The following is a 19,303-nucleotide window of genomic DNA, read 5'->3' as shown; positions in this document are numbered from 1 at the left end:
GTGGTTTGATTTGAGTATCTTGTTAGCTGTTCTGAATAGATGTATAAATCGTTTTATTCCTGCGACCATGCCAGAAGGAGTACTTTTGATCTTGTGCATTGTGTATCCTTGTGGACCGACACTTGAAAGGGAACTGGTGTTAGTCGCAAGAAATTGGAAGGGTTTTGAGATTAAAGAGAGCGGTGCCTGTGCTAGGAGGGGGGGCAAAACTAAAGACTAGTTGATTTGAGTGAAAATAACATAATGAATGATATGTTTGTGTTGTAGAAGCACCCACTAGTCTTAGTCTTAGACTTGTCTCTGGATTCTGTGGCCTCTGCCTCACTGGCATCACATATCCTCTTTATCTTATCCGCAGCTATAAGTGAAAGTATGACAACGACGGCGTCTAACACTATCAATTCGATGTGCATGCATAACGCATAGTGGGGGGATTCACTCATTCGCCTTTGGATTAGAGGCCCGACATTTGATTGAGCTCATCAAGGTCAGCCAGGCCGAGGCGTCTCAAATAAGTATACATGCAATTTGATTATATTAAACTAACTCAGAAGAAGCTATTTAAAAAAAATAAAAATAAAGGAACCTCAGTTAGAAGAAGAAGGAGAAGGTGAAATGTACACAACAAACCGCTGCCTTGTTTGTTCGTTGTAATCCATGCAAAACAAATTAATCCCCTCCCACTCCCTTCTTTGGTTTTCTTCAACTAATGGTAATTGTATTAAAAAATTACCCATCTTTATCTCTCTCTCTCCTTTTCTTTTTTAATATATATATATATATATATATATTGTATTCCAATTTGTGCGAGTGTGTGTGAATGATGGTATGCGTGTATATATTAACAGAACAGAAAACGCGCGACTGGGGAGGCAACATCGTAACCGTCGACCAAGGAAGTAGCAGCAGAGCACGATACCAATTACCAACCGTACAATACGATATATATATATATATATCAACAATAATAGTAGTAGTAATAGGCTAATAGTAATAGTAATACATACGCTGCTGCCTTCTTGTCTGCTTGATCAGCAGTGATTATTCTCTTCTCAATCTCGTTCGTATTCATAATTTCATATATGTCGTCGTCAATTATTGTGCCAAAAAATACAGTCACAAACGCAAGCAAAGGTGCTGCTGCTGACGCTGCCTGCCAGTAAAAATTCTTTCGAGTCTGATTCTGAATCTGATGCTGATTAATTAGGAGTTACACAAGAGATGATAAAAACAAGCCAAGTGAACGAGATGGCCAAATTCTGGGTTTCATCATCATCATCGTATGAATTTTGGCACCAAAACAGCCATCGAGCAGGATTTGCAAACGCAACTCTCATAGCTCTGTTCATTATACTCGTCTGCCATTTATCCAAAACCCGCTTCCATTCATTTGCCTCCCGCTTTATATCGCCATCGCCATCTCCGTCACCATCCTCCTCCTCGTCTTCTTTTTCTGCTATTGCCGTTGCTTCCCGCTCTGACCGCTCTCAATCAAGGTACCTTTTTTTTTTTCCCCTCTCTTTCGATTTTGCTTTTTATAATTTTCTGGGGGCTGGGTTCGTTTTCATTCTTCTTTTTTGATTTAGGGTTGCTTGTATCTTCTCATTTTCCATTATAAAGCTCTTGTTTTTCTACATTTTACTTGTCTACTTGGTGTTGAATGTCTTTTGGTTTCTGTTAATTGCAATTCCATTCCTGCTTGTATCGTATTCACATTTTACAGCACTTGTTTCCTTCCCTGTAATTAATTACACCACTTCTGTTCACTTCTGCAGAAGATCAGAGATTGTTTCAGATGCTGATTTGAAGTTCTTAATTGAAACTTTGGAAGACAACTTTAGTGAGAACGACAAATGGGAAAATGTCATTGATAAAAGAAACAACCTATTATACTACAATGCTAGATGCTGCAAGCCTAAGGTTTGGGTCTCCCGGGTTCTCTCACTTTTAAAACTATAGATATTGAAATGATTTTAAGTTAGTTCATCTTTTTTTTTTTTTTTCAGTGTTACTAGTTCAACATATTGTTTGTTGAACATGTGATTGATATCCATGCTTTTATTTTTTCCCAGTTCAGAAAATTAAGGTATTTGACTTTGGTTTGATGTTTCTTTGTTTTCTGGTTGTAGGTTGGTCCTCTAAAATACTTGAGTGTCACAGTATTCGAGAATTGCACCCCTGAGATCTTAAGGGATTTTTACATGGACAACGATTACAGAGTGCGGTGGGACAAGACTGTGGTTGAGCATAAGCAGTTGCAGGTGGATAAAACTAATGGTACCGAAATCGGTCGCACAATAAAGAAATTCCCACTCTTGACACCTAGAGAGTACGTATTGGCTTGGAGATTGTGGGAGGGAAGAGATCAAACTTTCTACTGTTTTAGCAGGGTATGTAGGAGTAAAAAATAATAATAAACAAAATTAAATCTTGAAGCCAGAGTAATTACTTTTACTGAATTGATACTTATTTGGAAGCCGTATAGATATTTCTCTTTGATTATTTGTTCCCCTAGCTATAATTGCATTATATGTCTATTTTTTTCAGTCTGTCTAACCTTTCGGGTAACTGGTATATCATCTGACGGGGTTTATCTGGTTGAAATGAGGAAGTACATTATGATTGGTCATGATTAGAAAATTTAAGATTTTTCATAACAGAATATATTATCTTTAGCTTGTACTAATCGGTCCTAAAATCTGCTTCATTTTTTTTGGGATGTGAAATGCTTTCTCCATTGAGTATATAAGAATTTTCTATTTGTTTTCTGCTGTTATTTTATAAAAGGAGTTGATGAGTTTGCATGGTGGATTTGCCTGGTAAGTATTTGAGAAACAGAAGAAATATATGTTATGATTTATGAGCAAAGTGTTACCATTATAGCTTTTGATGCTCTTGTTCCTTTTTGAGGCCGCTCACTTTATTGTTTACAAACCTCGTTAGGAATGTGATCATCCTTTGGCACCACCACAGAGGAAGTATGTACGCGTCACATATTTTAGATCCGGATGGCGTATCCAGAAAGGTAAGTGTTTCATTCACTTATCTTCAAATTCTAGTTTAGCTTTTCTTTTTCTGGTCTTTAGAAGGTCTGCTCTCTCTCTCACACATCCTGTTAGTAGCTGAGTTTCAACTCATTTTTCTACTAGTATGAGATAAATTCTTTAATAGCTATATTGTGGATTGGTTTGATTAAATTACGAAGTACAATTTTGTTATCTCAGTGCCTGGTAGAGATGCTTGTGAGATTAAAGTTTTTCACCAAGAAGATGCTGGTTTAAATGTGGAGATGGCAAAGCTGGCTTTTGCAAAAGGCATATGGAGTTATGTGTGTAAGATGGATAATGCACTGCGCAATTACGCTGTGGTCAGTCATCCTCAAACAATTCCAGCTGTTTCGGCTGTCACCCTTATTCAAAAGGTTAGGACTCGCAGATATAATCTTTAGTTTTTTGTAACTTAGATTTCCAAAGCAATCAGATTTATGTCCAGTTTTTGATCCATTTGTTATATTGTTTGAAATTTGTTGAGGTGAGCTGGATTGCATGGTTAATATAATGACTAATTTCAGTTTATAGATGATTTTATGTTTGTGTTTGCCAAATATAGCCTCTTTGGTATCAGATTTGACTGTAGAACTTTTTGATATTATGTGATAATGCATTGTTTTCTATTGATTGACTGCACTGGTATAGCACTCCCATGATAACCTCGCATTTACATGTCCTTAAATTTTTTTGACTAAGTGTGCTTGACATTTTCCTCCACCTACACCTGTAGGTTCCACTTGGATTAGAGGAAATAAACCGTGCAAGTTCCTCAGCTAGTCCTGCAGCAGATGCTGTCCAAGGACTATATACTAGTGAAGCCAAACTGAAGAAATTAGCTAAAAGACCTTCAAAGAAACTGGTGGCAAATGGTTTGCTGCTGCTTGGGGGCGTGATCTGCCTGTCTCGCGGACACTCTGCTCTGGGGGCTAAAGTTGCTATGGCATATATCTTAACAAAGCTACATAAGCGCAGCGGATCATCTGGCCAAACCAGGCAAGGTTTAGGTAAATGACCTTGTTGAATCGCCACAACACAATTTGATGGTACTGACCAAGGAAAAAGTGATGGTGGACCTGAGGTCTGACTAGAGGAGGGGATTGGTGACAGTTTTACATCTTAAATACTTGTAATAACCTGGGTTTAACTATTTCTTTTTCAGTGTAAATATGATTAGAGGAAGCTGTTGTTAATTGATCATAAACCTTAGTGAGGAAGTGGGAGTGCGGTTGCTCCTATTGCAACCCTAGAAGTTTTGCGTCACTCATTCCTGTTTTATTGAATGTCATGATCAATGATGTAGCACTCATGATGACGATATCGCATAAACCATAGTCGAGCAAAAAATTACAGCAAAGATACGGCAATAGCTATTAGTTAATTAGTTCTAAGGGTATGTTGGGAAGTGAGATGTTGTACTGGCTGGGAACAAAACGACCAACTATCTACTGTAAAGTAGGGGTGATTGGCGCAGCAGTTACAACCAGAGGAAGAAAAGTGAGGTAAGATTTTGAGTTAATAATATACAAACAAATAAACATCAATATATATACCTCATAATCAATGTACTGTATTTAGATGTAATACATAATACACACTACGCAAAAGGTTGGGGGTTGGTTTTGAGAAACAGTTAAAGCAGGCAAGAAAGTAAAGTCCGGAAAAGGTTGACAGCTTTTGTTTCTCCTTGGCTTTCGGTGTGCATACAATGCTTTCTTTCTTAACCTCACCAATTTTAGCAGTAACTTAAAACATTCCTTCTCCAAATATAGCCACCTTTCTCTTTCAAAAAAATAAAAAATCAATGTCCCCAAAAAACCCTTCTTGTAAAATAGAGATCATGGAGGAAAAATGAACATCCATTTTGTTTCTGGAGGTTGATGTTGTTCCTCCTGAACAACTCTTCCTTTGAATACAATAAAAATAACCAAAATCATAACACATTTATTATCTTCTTCTTCTCCTTCTTCTTCTTCTTCTTCTTCTCTCTTAAAAAAGAAAGAAAACAACAACAACAGCAAACGACATTAACAAAATAGAAAAGAAAATTTGGTGTTTCAGAGAGAAAATGTACCAGAATCTTCTTGTCGGGTTCTTCATTTTTTATCTTGGGAGCTTCAGTTGTCATGTGCTTTCAAAGACTGACTCACAAGATGGTATGCACATTCAACTTTAAATGGGTCCGCTTATTAGGATCCACATTCATGCATGAATGAATGTGCTTTCAGAACCTGTTGTTTCATTCTGTCGGAATATTTTTGGTTTTGATCAAAGGTTGGCAAATGACTAGATTATGCATTTTGAATATTATGGCGATATATTAGCATCAACGGTTATTGACATTTATTATATATATTTTTAAATGGTTAATGATTCGCATTTGTTCTATACCTGTTTGCTTCCAATAAAATCAAAGGAAATTTTATTTACGACTAGCAATATTATTTCATTGCAAACCGGACCTTACCTAAACTTCAAATGCAAAATCATTTTGATTAGACATTTTGAAGTCTCATATAATTAATTCGTCCTTTAAAATTTATATGGGAATATTAAGTTCTGTTTGAAAACTGTTTAGATATGACTCTGATAGCGACTGCAGGGATCAGTTAAATTCTCAAGTTGCAAGACTAAGAATCACATTAGCTGCTTGGAAATTTTTATTTTATTTTTCAAGAAGTGGCATGTCTTAAATTTATTAGTTAACTTATAAAGTGCTTTCTATTCATAAGATGATCAACAAACATCTTGGACCTTGCAGTGATGCAAGATTCTGACATTTGCTAATTAATTGTATTGGACAGCTTCCGCACTTAATGTTATGTATACCAGTTTACATTCACCTTCGCAATTGAGTAACTGGAAAGCAGGTGGCGGTGACCCTTGCGGGGAACACTGGAAAGGGATTACATGCTCAGGTTCATCCGTTACAGAAATGTATGCTGTCAACTTAATTGTATATTTTTAATAAATTCATTTATGTAAAATCTGGGCTAATAGATCATATGTGTCTGAAATTCCTGAGTTGTGTCTTTTCTTCAGAAAATTATCAGGCCTTGGACTCAACGGACAACTGGGTTACCAATTAACAAACTTGAAATCTGTCTCCTACCTGTGAGGCCTCACTTCTTCAATGTAACTTATTTTAATTTCGCCATCTTAATACTAGAAGAACATCACATTGAGTGTATTTGTACAGAGATGTGAGCAACAACAACCTCAAGGACAGTATACCGTATCAGCTTCCTCCTAATCTTAAGCATCTGTAAGTTAGAATCCAATGTTTCACTTACGTAACGAATTGGAGGTCACACGTTTGTTAATATATAGAATTACCAATGTTTAAAAGTTCCATTTTCATTCAAGAATATGCTTTTTACTTACAGAAATGATCATTTAGGAAATTTAAGCTTCATTAGTTGATGTTTTGAACTACTATATATATATGATGCTCATAGTTCAGTTGCAACACTTGATTGACTTCAAATTCAGTCATGCATGCTGATCTTATAAACCTGATGTGCAGGGACCTTTCTGAAAATCAGTTCAGTGGCACTGTGCCTTATTCAATCTCGCAGATGTCTGAACTTAAGTACCTGTAAGAACACTTTCTTCTTTTGGAGCCATTAATTCCCTAGCGTTCACTACTCGCATTTCTAAGTAGTTTTTCTTTTTGGGACAGAAATCTTGGAAGCAATCAGCTCAATGGACAACTAAGTGATATGTTTCAGAAAAACGAAAAACTTGAAACTTTGTAAGTATCGTTAGTAAAGAATTTGAAGATTTCCCACAGGTGTTTTGTTTTTGAGGGTAAAAAAAGGGTAGAAATTGCAAAGAATGAGATGTGTTGTGATGTCATTAGCTTATATCGAACTGCATCTCTCTCGATTTCAGTATTCTAATTGATGAGCTTCCAGGGATCTATCTAAAAACCAATTGACTGGCGAGCTACCTCGTAGTTTTGCATCACTGTCCAGCCTTAAAAAATTGTAAGCAGTACCAGCATTTTACATTCACATGTTTTTGTTTGTTTTATCAGTAAGGTATATATTGATCTTTTGAGTTCTTTGCTAATATTTTCGATATAAATTTTTGTAGATACTTGCAAAACAATCAATTTACAGGCTCAATAAATGTTCTTGGTAAACTTCCCCTTGATGAATTGTAAGTAGACCAATTGAAAAAAGCCCTCGGTTTGTCCCTTCTGTCGTAGGAAAATCTTACTAACTTATCCTTGCTATTCTCATTCTGCTCAGGAATGTGGAAAACAACAAATTTTCTGGCTGGGTGCCTGAGGAGTTGAAGGATATTGCTAAGTGAGTACTGAGTAGAGTGTTGAATTTTGCATTGGCTTGGAATTGACTTTATGATAATTTTTCTTTTTCCTTGAAGGACCGGAGGAAATTCTTGGTCATCCAGTCCAGCTCCTCCTCCCCCACCTGGTACAAAGCCTGTCACGAAGAGAAAGGCATCCCCGTTCCGCGAAGGTGATGAGTCGTCGTCGTCAAAAATGTGGCAATGGGTAATTATAGCAATAGCAGTTCTGCTTGCATTGGCAATAATAGCAATTGTGATTGCTCTATTCTCAAGAAGAAGGTCTTCTCCATCTTCTCATTTTCTTGATGAAGAGAGAGCTAGCCAGCGTAGAGCGTTTACGCCCCTTGCGTCGCAGGAATTAACCAATGACATGGCCCCTGAAAGCATCAAACCCTTCAAAGGTATCGACGACTACAAAGGTGGCCAAGACTATATGGGTTTCCATGACTACAAAAGTAACCAGGATCACTACAAAGGTAATTTATTTGTTTTCTGGCATCTTCTTGAAGTAAATCAATTCAATAACGTTGTCAGTCATAAGTTTTCGTTGTGATGATGTTGGTACTCTTTATTCAATCTAATGTTGTATGAAAACAGATCATTATGTAACTAACTCAGCAATATCTTGGTGACAGGAAACAAATCATTCGATTCAGATGCTTCAGTTGATATGAAGCCTTTGCCTACGCCGATTGGTCTTAAGGATCCACAAAGTGATCGTGCAAAATCATTGCATGATAATGAGTTTGCAAACCGTCTGAAAGCCAAGAAAAGCACCAATGCTCAAGCTGCACCTTTCTCTATGGCAGATTTGTTGACTGCTACTGCTAATTTTGCAACAGGGCGCCTTCTGGGTGAGGGAACTATTGGGCGTGTTTATAGAGCAAAATATCCTGATGGCAAGGTATGCTTTGACCGATTACTCTTGTGCTTGTTACCTTTTCTTTTTTCTACTAATCTGCAACCTGTAATGGTTTCTTTGCATGTTTTTTTAATAAAAATATCCATTAAAATATGTAAAACTTTGATCTCCATGTTTATAAACTAAGTGATTAAAATTTTAGTGGTCATTAACATCAATTAAACCTCTCTATCTGTCTAGTAACATCAGTAGTTGCTGAAGCTCTCACTGATTTGATCTTAATATTGTTGTTATTTACTAAATCTAGAGACAGTACGCTTTAAAAAAAGCGGTGGTACTTGATCTTATGATTATGTAATAAGATCTTCTGTGTGCTCCTCAGGTTTTGGCAGTGAAAAAGATTGATTCTTCTCATTTTCAAAGAGCCAATTCAGAAAGCTTCTCAGAAATTGTGCAAAACATATCAAGGATTCGCCATACAAACATTGCTGAACTCGTTGGCTTTTGTTCAGAGCAGGGGCATAACATATTAATTTACGACTATTACAGGAATGGTTCACTTCATGAGTTTCTACATATGTCAGATGACTTTAGCAAGCCATTAACTTGGAACACAAGAATCAGAATTGCTTTGGGAACAGCCCGGGCTGTTGAGTAAGTGAATCCGTGCACTGCCTAATTTTAAAGTACAGGGTGTGTTTTTCTGGTGCTTAATAAAGTGAACCTATCGAATGGTGCTTTGGATCCTTGTAGTTTAATTTCTGTTGAACATGTTTCAGTTACGAAGCCTGTGAGTTAATACAACAGATACTTTCTTCACAGTCTTCCTATCAAAGTTTGTCTTAAACTAATTATTTTAATGACATTTTCGTATTCAGGTATCTGCACGAAGTTTGTTCACCATCATTAGAGCACAAGAACATCAAGTCATCTAATATACTGCTTGACCTTGAACTCAATCCTCATCTCTCCGACTATGGCTTGGCAAGCTTCCATCAGGTTACTCTTCCTTGAGATCCAAGATATCTTCTTATCTTACTGCAAACATAGTTGATGAAATCGATATTCTAGTATGATCAGGCACCAGATGTAAAATATTATCTTAGCCGCATGCAGAAACAGGCTTTAACTACGTTATATATATGCAGTAAAGTAGCTCCACTAATCAGTTATGCTCGGAAAGAAGCATTTTTAATTTTCTCTAAATTTGTTTGGTGGGAAGCTGATGGTTGATCTCCAAGAAGATCCTCCGACTATGAGCAGAATATTCATGAGCAGATAACATTCAAGCTGATGATCAGCAAGTACGTACCTGAAATTACAAAGAATGATTAGAGGTGCCGGAAGTTTTTCCGGTGTAAACCCTCCAACGCTCAAATCGGTTATCGGGTTTATAAGAAAAACCAAACATGTCATTTCTAGTTTTTATGAATAAATAATCTTAAGTAAATGTAATAAAAAATGAAATAAAAATTAAGAAAAAATGTTCCCTCCCTTAGCGTGATTTTCTTGGGATTTTTATAAACAACCCACACTCACGACCTTAGATCATGACAATAACCATTAATTGATCAAATTCGTGCCCTGATTTTTCGGAGGAGGTTTGTAGCGGTTTATTTTAACTGAGCCTTGATTCCTAGTTATCACCTAGTCGATGTCATCTACTCAAACTCATACCACCTGGTCGAGGTGGTCGGCTCAACCATTTGCTCACTTTTACTTGAAGGAGATCATGATCACCCTATTTAATTCCCCAAACAATATATGTGCAGTAAAATAGCACCACTAATCATATGCTCGGAAAGAAGCATTTTTAATTTTCTCTTTATTTTTTATTTTTTTAATTCAGCGTACAAGCCAAAACCTCGGAGTTGGATACAATGCACCAGAGTGCACGAGGCCATCAGCGTATACAGTGAAGAGTGATGTTTGCAGTTTTGGGGTGGTGATGTTGGAGTTATTGACAGGACGGATGAATGACAGGTGCATGTTCATACAAATTCTTCAATCGCCAGTCTATGGCACTCTCTTAACAGTTAATTTTTCTCGTTTCCCAGCCGAGAAAGATTTGAGAGAAATGTCACAGAAATGAAAATTCTAAAATTATTGTACTGTATTTTTAATGCTGTTTGTGTTTGCAGGCATCAATGTTTTTTTTTTTAATTTATAAAACAAGCTAGCTACATATCCAATGAAAATGAGAGCTAAGTTTTTGAAATTCAATGAAGATCATGTACCATGTATATATGTTTTAACTATTCTTTTAATTAATAAAATAAGCAGTTTTTGTTTGGTTTGTATTTTAATTTGTTTGTTTTCATTTTTAAGAGGGATGAGCTTCATTACTTTTTTTTTGTGATTACTTGTTATGTTCTTTTTTTTTTATAAATAAAATCCTTCCTCACACCATCGAGATTAATTTACGTGAAAAAAATTACTAATTAAGCCGTACGGCATGGGGGTGGGTAAATTCAATGTCTGGATTAGCATAAGCATATAGCCTGAATTGAATGTTCAACCGGCCTTCTAGGCAAGTACGTACCGTCCTTTTTCAATTTCCCCTGTTTTCTTTATTTCTTTGTTGTTTTATTTATTTATTCTTCTTATAATTAGCCTTTGTTACAACTTTTCAAATAGAGTTTATTTAAATAGAGCTTTTGTTAGTAAAGCTTTTACAAATAAAGCTTTTACCAAAAAAATTTTAGTTGTTTGGTTGTTAATAAGATTTTTTATTAAGAATTTATGAAATTATTTTGATAGCCAAATTTTTTAAAGCTATGTAATGAAATAATAAAACAAGATTGTTAAATAAGAAGTGAATATTTTAGATATTTTAACATTTTTAAAAAGTTTTTCAACCTCTATTCTCAAAAGCCTAAAATTTGATGTTTTGCTAATAGAGACAAAATAACTTATTTAAACTTCAAAAACTCTTTTAGAAAAACAATCAAATAACAATAAAAATTATGATAAGAGTTTATGGATTAAATAAGCATCTATAGTCATTAAATAAGCTATAACAAACAAACACTTAATCGAATCTATTGATTCAACACCTTTGAACTAAACCTAATCACTTGGGAAAATTTTGACCGCCTGATTATATTATATAATTTATTAAGACTTGTTTTAAATAGTATTCTTGATTCCATGTCTATTAGTTTTAGTCTCCAATTCGGTTTTTCTTATGCAAACTCTTTTAATTATTTTTTTAATGGACTTTCTTAATTCACTTTCAAGCACTTGTCTTAAAGAATCAGTCCACATTTCATAAACACGAGGGATTGTTAAAACTTACCTTAAATACTATTACTAAATTATTACCTATCAATTTAAACTTTGATCGAATATTTTTTTAACATGATATATTAAATTAAAAAAGGAAAAAAAAAGGCTGTATAATATATGGTATAAGTGGTGTAGAAGAAATAGTTTGTCTTTTGAGGAAAAAAAAATATTATTATTATTGTTATTACAACAAAACTTGTTTTATGTAATTTTCCATTCCCCTTTAATGGGATAGCGGTGAGAATATAATAAACGTAATTAAGGTTTATTCTTCACTTAAAACTTGTTATGAATGAATCGAACACATCTCACATGTACTTAATTACAATTCAATTAGAACATACCAATGGAATATTTAATTTAATTTGTTGCCAATGTTTCGTGTCAAATAATTATATATATACGAATTTTTGTAGCTAGATTTACACATATTGCTTATTAGTTTCACCATGCATGCACGAGTGCTTAACAATTAATGTCACCAGGTTTGTTTAGATAACTTAAAAGTTAAAACAATTAATTAAATCAAGAAAAGAACCAATGTTGCTTCATTAAAAAAGCAACTAAATATGCATTCACCTAACTCTGTTCGTTTGAGGGAGACTTGACTGCCATCGAGTCTTGAGTCTTGACAGAAAACACGAAAAGGAAGGAATAATTAGGGGAATGACATAGCTTTTAGTTACTAAAGGCTTTCAAGTCAATTTCCAAGGGTGGGGTTTAATAGCTTTTGAAGTAAGATCAAAGAAATTCCATGCAGCAATAAATAAACTAAACCAAGCTCGACGGACATTCAATCTTTTGAAGTAAGATCGAAGAAATTCCATGCTGCAATAAATAAACTAAACAAAGCTCGATGGACATTCAATCTGGGTGGACTTTGACTGACCGGCGACGGTAGAAAGTTATTAGGCGATGGTTTCGCATTTTAATAAATTAAAATTATGAAACTTTCTGTTTGTGAAACACGAGACAAGCTTGCTTTCAACTTAGTGAAACACGGGTCACGAGGCAAGCTTGCTTTTAAAGTTGTGCTTTTATATGTCTGTGATCGAGACTTTTGGAAAGTACATGGCAAATACCTACTAATGTATAATAATTTATAGCAAAAGTCATTTGATTTTCTTTTTCTTTCACATTTACTTACATTCAACACGGTTTGCTAATTCATAAGAACTTGGAATTTGATAGCGAGATATGCCAGTTCTCACTCTTTAATGAAAATTGAAAGCTTTGTTTTTAATTCATTTTGAAGTAATTAGTTAATCAGCTTAATTTTTATATCCAAATCGTGTCTTATATCTTCTTAACTTTCCTAATCAAACTGTAAAGCAAGGGCTGATTAGAAGATAAGGTTTTTTCTTTTTTTTTTCCCCCTTTTCTTTTCAGAAAAAAAAATGAGTGGACAACATCTAATAGGCTAGAGAGAAGAAGAAAAAAAAAATTGTTGGCATGTCGCACAAAGTTAAAGATGAGGAAGAATTTCAAGATTCCAAGAAAGATGAAATAGAAAAGTTTTAGTGATTGTTGCTTGGTATGTTGCCCAAAAGAGACGCAACGCAGGCAACCACAAAAAGATCACGCGAAAGAAGTTTTATCTGATTACGGCTTCCTAATTGTGAAGACTTTGATACTTTCTTGCTGGCGTTTCTTGTCACTTTCTATTATTAATCACTTTGTCCATGAATTAATTAGATTAACACACAGCTACAAAGTATAATTAAAGATAAGTATTCGTTTTTCTTTTTCTTTTTGTTGATAATTAATGTTTAATAATACGCATGGATGGATTGTATTATCATCTGCTATTAGAACGTGAAACTCTCAGGCTCACTCATGATGAAAACGTACGAAAAAGGATATATAAATAAATATATGTATGAATGTCACTAAGTTCAAAGATAAAAAAAAAAACAACAGATAGATTAAGTTGAGTAAAATAATTGAAGGGAATGTATGTACTTGTAATGTGACCGGATATTCAGTGTGCGTGTGTGTATGGACAGACACACATGTACACAATAATCACACATCATCCCCTAGTGCCCCTTGTCAACAAAAAGCAACCACTTTCAGAACTTTAAAACAAGAAAAGGGATTCCAGTAATCTAATCATAAAACCCAACTTGCCTTGAATAGATTTATTTGGTTCAACAACTACACGGTGCCCACTAATCACTATTTGGTGAAGCATAAAACATGAATACAGACAAATACCATATATTAAAAAAAAATTGGAATGCAAAGATGTTTTATGGACTTCCCCTCGTCCTGGAAGAGTGAATCTAGCCACAAACTAAAGATGCCAAAGCAAGCCTCATTGCATCAGTATTCCCTCGCCCGTAAAAAAATTTGACACTGAAGGTTGATCAAATACCAGATACAATTACATTAACATGGGAATGCATCTTCCAATCAATGACTACCTCATTCCTTGTCTAACATTTAGCATATCCGTGGTACAGGGAAAGAAATCACAAACTGAAATTAATAAAGAAACGGAGATCTCAACAACAAATGCAATCGTCTCTCGATATTGTGAGCAAAATCATCCAAAACCAACTAATCAACTTCTCCCACACAGCCATTGTTTCTGCGATAATCAGGAACTACACCATCAACAAAATGCAGTCAAGATTTATTACAATATCTATAGACAACAAAGACACTCACATGCTAAGAATTCATACCCAATGCTTCAATTCTTTCAAATTCCGCACCGTCTGAGCAAAATGTCCTCGTCACTGAACAGCTAAATCATCTCAATCAACACTAGTAATAACCAAATAATCCATACCCCACCATGCAATTGCCTCAGAAAAATTCGTGGGCTCCCCAAAGTGCAAGTGGTGGAGGTGCAAACAACTTCTTCACATTGCAAATCTTATCATTTCCGATCAATCTAACCTAATTAACACACATTCCAAATCCCTATTAACACAGCCACAATTTGATAAATCCGAATTATTACCTGGAATCGTGAGTACAGGTATCGCCCAAGATCAAAATTATGTCCGTAAAAAGTGCCCGTCTCGCCGACAGACCAGCGCTCCCCTAAAGTAGGGCACTTGCCCTGTTCACAAAATGTGTGAAGCTTTGACTCGCCCAATTTCTACTTCCTCCGATGAAGGAATCGCCTCTGGAAATCGATTCCTTCATCCGTCTGGCTTTGCCTTGCCGGGGGCTTCTTTCTATTATCACTTTAACTTCGTAAATTCTTCAAACTTCCTTCTACATAACAGTCATCGTTTGTTTTCAAATGGAAGTAACTTACCTTTTCGTAACTCACTTATCCGGTAAACTATGTTGCAAACGTGGTCGTCTCCGAAACGTTCGATCTGTTGCCTTAAATCCAACGGTCGCGTTGCATAAAGACAAAAACTGTGGTACCCACAGTTGCAACGCAGGTGAGTCCATATATATATATATATCTTGTTGCAGGAAGTAGAACTATGTCTCTCTCTTCATCAACGATCAACATTCAACAGCTGAGAACAGCTAGCTAGCATAGAAGCGAGAGATATAAAGTTATCTTATGATTTACCAATTAATACATATACAGTTATACACACACACACACACAATTAATATAGATCCATACACACACACACACACACATATAATTGAAAGAAAGAAAGAAAGAAAGATGTGGAAGCTAAAGGTAGGAGAAGGAAATGGTGAGAAGGATGCGTACATATACAGCACAAACAATTACGCAGGAAGGCAAATATGGCAATTTGATCCAGAAGCAGGAAGTGATGAGGAGAGAGCTCAAGTGGAAGCTGCCCGTCTTCATTTCTACAATAATCGTGACCACTTGAAGCCTAGTGCTGATCTCCTCTGGCGAATGCAGGTCATGATCATCTCTACTCTACTCTTTAATTTAATTTGTACGTTAATTAATTTCACTATATGTACTAGTTTTTCTTTTCATTGGTCTCTCTCTACAGTCTTTAGTATTAGTTAATTAGCTAATATAGTTATTTAATATTAAATATTACAGTTTCTGAAGGAGAAAAAATTCAAACAAACAATCCCACAAGTAAAGATAAAGGTGGATGGTGACGAGGAGGAAATCACATACGAAACAGCTGCAACTACAGCATTGAGGAGAGGGGTTCGTTTCTTCTCGGCCTTGCAGGCGATAGATGGACATTGGCCTGCTGAAAATGCAGGTCCCTTATTTTTCCTGCCACCCCTGGTAATGTGCTTGTACATAACTGGCCATCTTAACACTGTCTTCCCAGCTGAGTCTGAGCATCGCAAGGAAATCCTGCGTTACATCCACTACCATCAGAATGAAGATGGTGGCTGGGGGCTACACATCGAGGGCCACAGCACCATGTTCTGCACCGCCCTTAACTACATTTGCTTGCGCATTCTTGGACAACCTCCTCATCACATCGCCTGTGCTACAGCTCGAAATTGGATACTAGACCGCGGTGGTGTCACGCTCATTCCTTCCTGGGGAAAGATTTGGCTTTCGGTGCGATGTATTGTATTTTGTGTGTGTGTGTGTGTGTGTTTTTTTAATTTAAAAAAAAATAAAAAAGAAAATTATAATTACTTTCTTTCTTAATTTCTTTGTAGATTCTTGGCGTTTTTGATTGGTCAGGATGCAACCCAATGCCTCCTGAATTTTGGATACTTCCTTCGTTTCTTCCTATGCACCCAGGTATCAATTAATTAAAATTTTAAATTATTCATCAGTTGAAACGTAATAATTAAACTAAATACAGAGACACAGTAGTAAATTAAAATAAAATTGTTGCGCAGGAAAAATGTGGTGCTATTGCCGGATGGTGTACATGCCAATGTCATATCTATACGGGAAGAGATTTGTTGGAGCAATAACGCCTCTGGTTGTGGAATTGAGACAAGAGCTGTACCCGGAAGTAGAACCTTACCATAAAGTAAATTGGGGGAAAGCCCGTCATTTATGTGCGAAGGAGGACGCTTACTATCCCCATCCTTGGATACAAGACTTGATTTGGGACACTCTTTATGTATTCACGGAGCCTCTTCTTACTCGTTGGCCTTTCAGCAAATTCATCAGGGAAAAGGCTCTTCAAGTAACAATGGACCACATTCACTACGAAGATCACAACAGTCGCTACATCACTATTGGATGTGTGGAAAAGGTGCTTTGCATGCTTGCCTGTTGGGTTGAACATCCTAATGGCGATTCTTTCAAGAAACATCTTGCTAGGATTCCAGATTACTTATGGGTTGCTGAGGATGGAATGAAGATGCAGGTACGTGTGTATGTGTGTGTGTGTGTGTGTGTGTGTATGTATGTATATATATATATATATATAAATGAATGAATGAATGACTACTAGCTGGCTACCTACTATATACATATACGTTAATCTTAATGTACTGTACTACAGAGCTTTGGAAGCCAACAGTGGGATACTGGATTTGCAATTCAAGCTTTGCTTGCAAGTAATCTCATTGACGAAATTGGACCCGTACTCAAGAGAGGTCACGAATTCATCAAGGCGTCTCAGGCACGTACATATATATGAAAAACACAAGTCTACAACAACTATTATTTATTAATTTTAATTACTCATCATACATATTTATGTACATAGGATTCTGATCACGTGACTTTGTTAAAGTTTACAAAAATTGTTAAATCATATGACGCAGTAATTTTTACCGACTTTAATAAATTCTAGGATTTTGAATTGAAACATTTCTATACATTATATATATATATTAATCATCAAGTCTTTAATTTGTGTCATTATTTGTGTGTGATTTAATTAATTCACCAATTAAAAAATTTCTTACAGGTTAAGGACAATCCTTCTGGCGACTTTAAGAGAATGTACCGCCATATTTCAAAAGGATCTTGGACTTTTTCAGATCAAGATCATGGATGGCAAGTTTCTGATTGCACTGCCGAAGGCTTAAAGGTATATATTTCATTTATTCTATATTTCTCGCATTGTGCATTCGAATAATTGTCTCACCATGCATAAATCTTTCATGTTGATTATTTTACGTACAGTGCTGCCTGCTTTTGTCAATGATGCCAACAGAAATTGTAGGCGAGAAAATGGAACCTGAGCGGTTATATGATTCTGTCAATTTATTACTTTCACTACAGGTATGTTATGTATATAATTTTGCGTGTATGTTTGTAGATATATACAACAGTGACTCCAATATATATATATATTGATATACTGAATTTGCTGATTTATTGATTCCAGAGCAAAATTGGAGGTTTACCTGCCTGGGAGCCAGTAGGAGCTCACAAATGGTTGGAAGTAAGGAATTAATGGAACGAATGAGTATATATTAATCCAATGGCCCCTACACATGATGGGGTCCACCATGTGTAGAAAAAGCCAATATATATATATAGTAGTTTTCTAATCAGGGATTCATGACTTTAACAAAGTCGGAAATTAGCTAAAAGACAAAATAAAGAAAGACTCTAATACACTGTATTTTATTTTGTAATGTATTAAAATCTATTTTTTTTGTCTTTTAACTGATTTCTAACTTTAATAAAGTTAAAGATCCCTGATTGGAAAACTACTATATATATATATATATGATCAGTGGTAGAGTTGTTGATTAATTAATAATTTGAATGTTGGTATACATGTATATATCAGCTGCTGAATCCGACAGAGTTTTTTGCGGACATAGTGATAGAACATGAGTACGTGGAGTGCACATCATCAGCAATACAAGCCTTAACTATGTTCAGCAAATTATATCCAGGACACAGGAAGAAAGAGATAGACAAGTTCATAGGGAAAGCCATTGGTTACTTGGAAGACGCACAAATGGCTGATGGCTCTTGGTACGGATGTTGGGGAGTTTGCTTCACTTACGGTACATGGTTTGCACTTGGTGGCCTTGCTGCCGCTGGCAAAACTTACACCAATTCTCCTACCGTTCGCAAAGCTGTTCATTTTCTTCTCAATTCACAAACACAAAATGGTGGCTGGGGTGAGAGCTTTCGTTCCTGCCCTCAGAAGGTACCATTTATTCGTTTTTATTATCAATTCCATCTTCACATATGAATTAGTGTGGGTGTGTGTATACAATTAAACTATTCATCTATTTTCACCCATCCTATGTGATCTTATAGAAATATATACCACTTGAGGGGAACAGATCCAATTTGGTGCAGACCGCTTGGGCTATGATGGGTCTACTACATGCTGGACAGGTCAGTGTTAGCTTAGTTTTTGCTTTTTGTTTTCATAATTTCTAATTAGATCCTATTAATTAATTTAATTAATTAATTTTTACCAATTACTTAGGCGGAAAGAGATCCAACCCCTCTTCACCGAGCAGCTAAGTTGCTAATCAATTCGCAACTCGAAGATGGTGATTTCCCCCAAGAGGTACTGTTATTTATATTATTAATATTAATCTCTCTCTTAACACGAATTAGTTAAGATTTAGTATTACTTCTAGAAGTTAATTAATTAATGATATTGATTTTACAGGAAATTACTGGAGTCTTTATGAGGAACTGCATGTTACACTACGCAGCTTATAGGAATATATATCCTTTGTGGGCTCTTGCTGAATACTGCAGAAAGCTAAAGGATCGCAAAATCCTCCATGGGTTTAGGGCCCCATGGGACTCCACCTCAAATGAGGTGAATTTTGAATAATTTTTTAGAAATGAGGGAAAAATAATCTCTAAATTCTTAATGGGATAGGGTTTGGTTTTGTATTCCCCACTCCATTACATATAAATATTTTTTCTAATTTTTATTCCCACCCCAATCCCATTACATATAATTTT

The 19,303-nt window shown here is 35.6% G+C and overlaps 3 protein-coding genes across 4 annotated transcripts; all 3 read left to right on the top strand.

Annotated features, from left to right (window-relative positions):
- The first annotated feature begins 572 nt into the window (after window positions 1–572).
- LOC18034237 lies at window positions 573–4,310 on the top strand. Its single transcript, XM_006425118.2, has 7 exons — window positions 573–712; window positions 849–1,496; window positions 1,776–1,920; window positions 2,130–2,390; window positions 2,944–3,025; window positions 3,225–3,421; window positions 3,781–4,310. The coding sequence occupies exons 2-7, from the start codon at window positions 1,222–1,224 to the stop codon at window positions 4,060–4,062; spliced, it is 1,242 nt and encodes a 413-aa protein (XP_006425181.1). The 5' UTR covers window positions 573–712; window positions 849–1,221; the 3' UTR covers window positions 4,063–4,310.
- Window positions 4,311–5,077: 767 nt separating this feature from the next.
- On the top strand, window positions 5,078–10,318 carry LOC18035247 (protein STRUBBELIG-RECEPTOR FAMILY 5). The gene is made up of 14 exons (XM_024179946.1): window positions 5,078–5,203; window positions 5,852–5,984; window positions 6,090–6,161; window positions 6,247–6,312; window positions 6,574–6,645; window positions 6,730–6,801; window positions 6,965–7,036; window positions 7,146–7,211; window positions 7,304–7,363; window positions 7,440–7,840; window positions 8,000–8,268; window positions 8,609–8,880; window positions 9,105–9,225; window positions 10,076–10,318. The coding sequence occupies exons 1-14, from the start codon at window positions 5,116–5,118 to the stop codon at window positions 10,316–10,318; spliced, it is 2,007 nt and encodes a 668-aa protein (XP_024035714.1). The 5' UTR covers window positions 5,078–5,115.
- A 4,824-nt stretch (window positions 10,319–15,142) lies between these two features.
- LOC18034001 (beta-amyrin synthase) lies at window positions 15,143–19,231 on the top strand. Of its 2 annotated transcripts, XM_006425115.2 has the most exons (12): window positions 15,143–15,367; window positions 15,518–16,000; window positions 16,105–16,189; window positions 16,291–16,769; window positions 16,908–17,027; window positions 17,319–17,441; window positions 17,537–17,635; window positions 17,742–17,798; window positions 18,153–18,521; window positions 18,635–18,715; window positions 18,810–18,893; window positions 18,999–19,231. In XM_006425115.2, the coding sequence occupies exons 1-12, from the start codon at window positions 15,161–15,163 to the stop codon at window positions 19,167–19,169; spliced, it is 2,358 nt and encodes a 785-aa protein (XP_006425178.1). In that variant the 5' UTR covers window positions 15,143–15,160; the 3' UTR covers window positions 19,170–19,231. The 2 variants fall into 2 exon arrangements, with proteins under 2 accessions (XP_006425178.1, XP_024034608.1); XM_024178840.1 differs by lacking the exon at window positions 17,742–17,798.
- Window positions 19,232–19,303: the final 72 nt, after the last annotated feature.

Source organism: Citrus clementina, unplaced genomic scaffold (assembly GCF_000493195.1).
Source record: "Citrus clementina cultivar Clemenules unplaced genomic scaffold, Citrus_clementina_v1.0 scaffold_8, whole genome shotgun sequence".
NCBI classification, from domain to species: Eukaryota; Viridiplantae; Streptophyta; class Magnoliopsida; order Sapindales; family Rutaceae; genus Citrus; species Citrus x clementina.
This window is presented reverse-complemented; position numbering and strand designations above follow the sequence as displayed.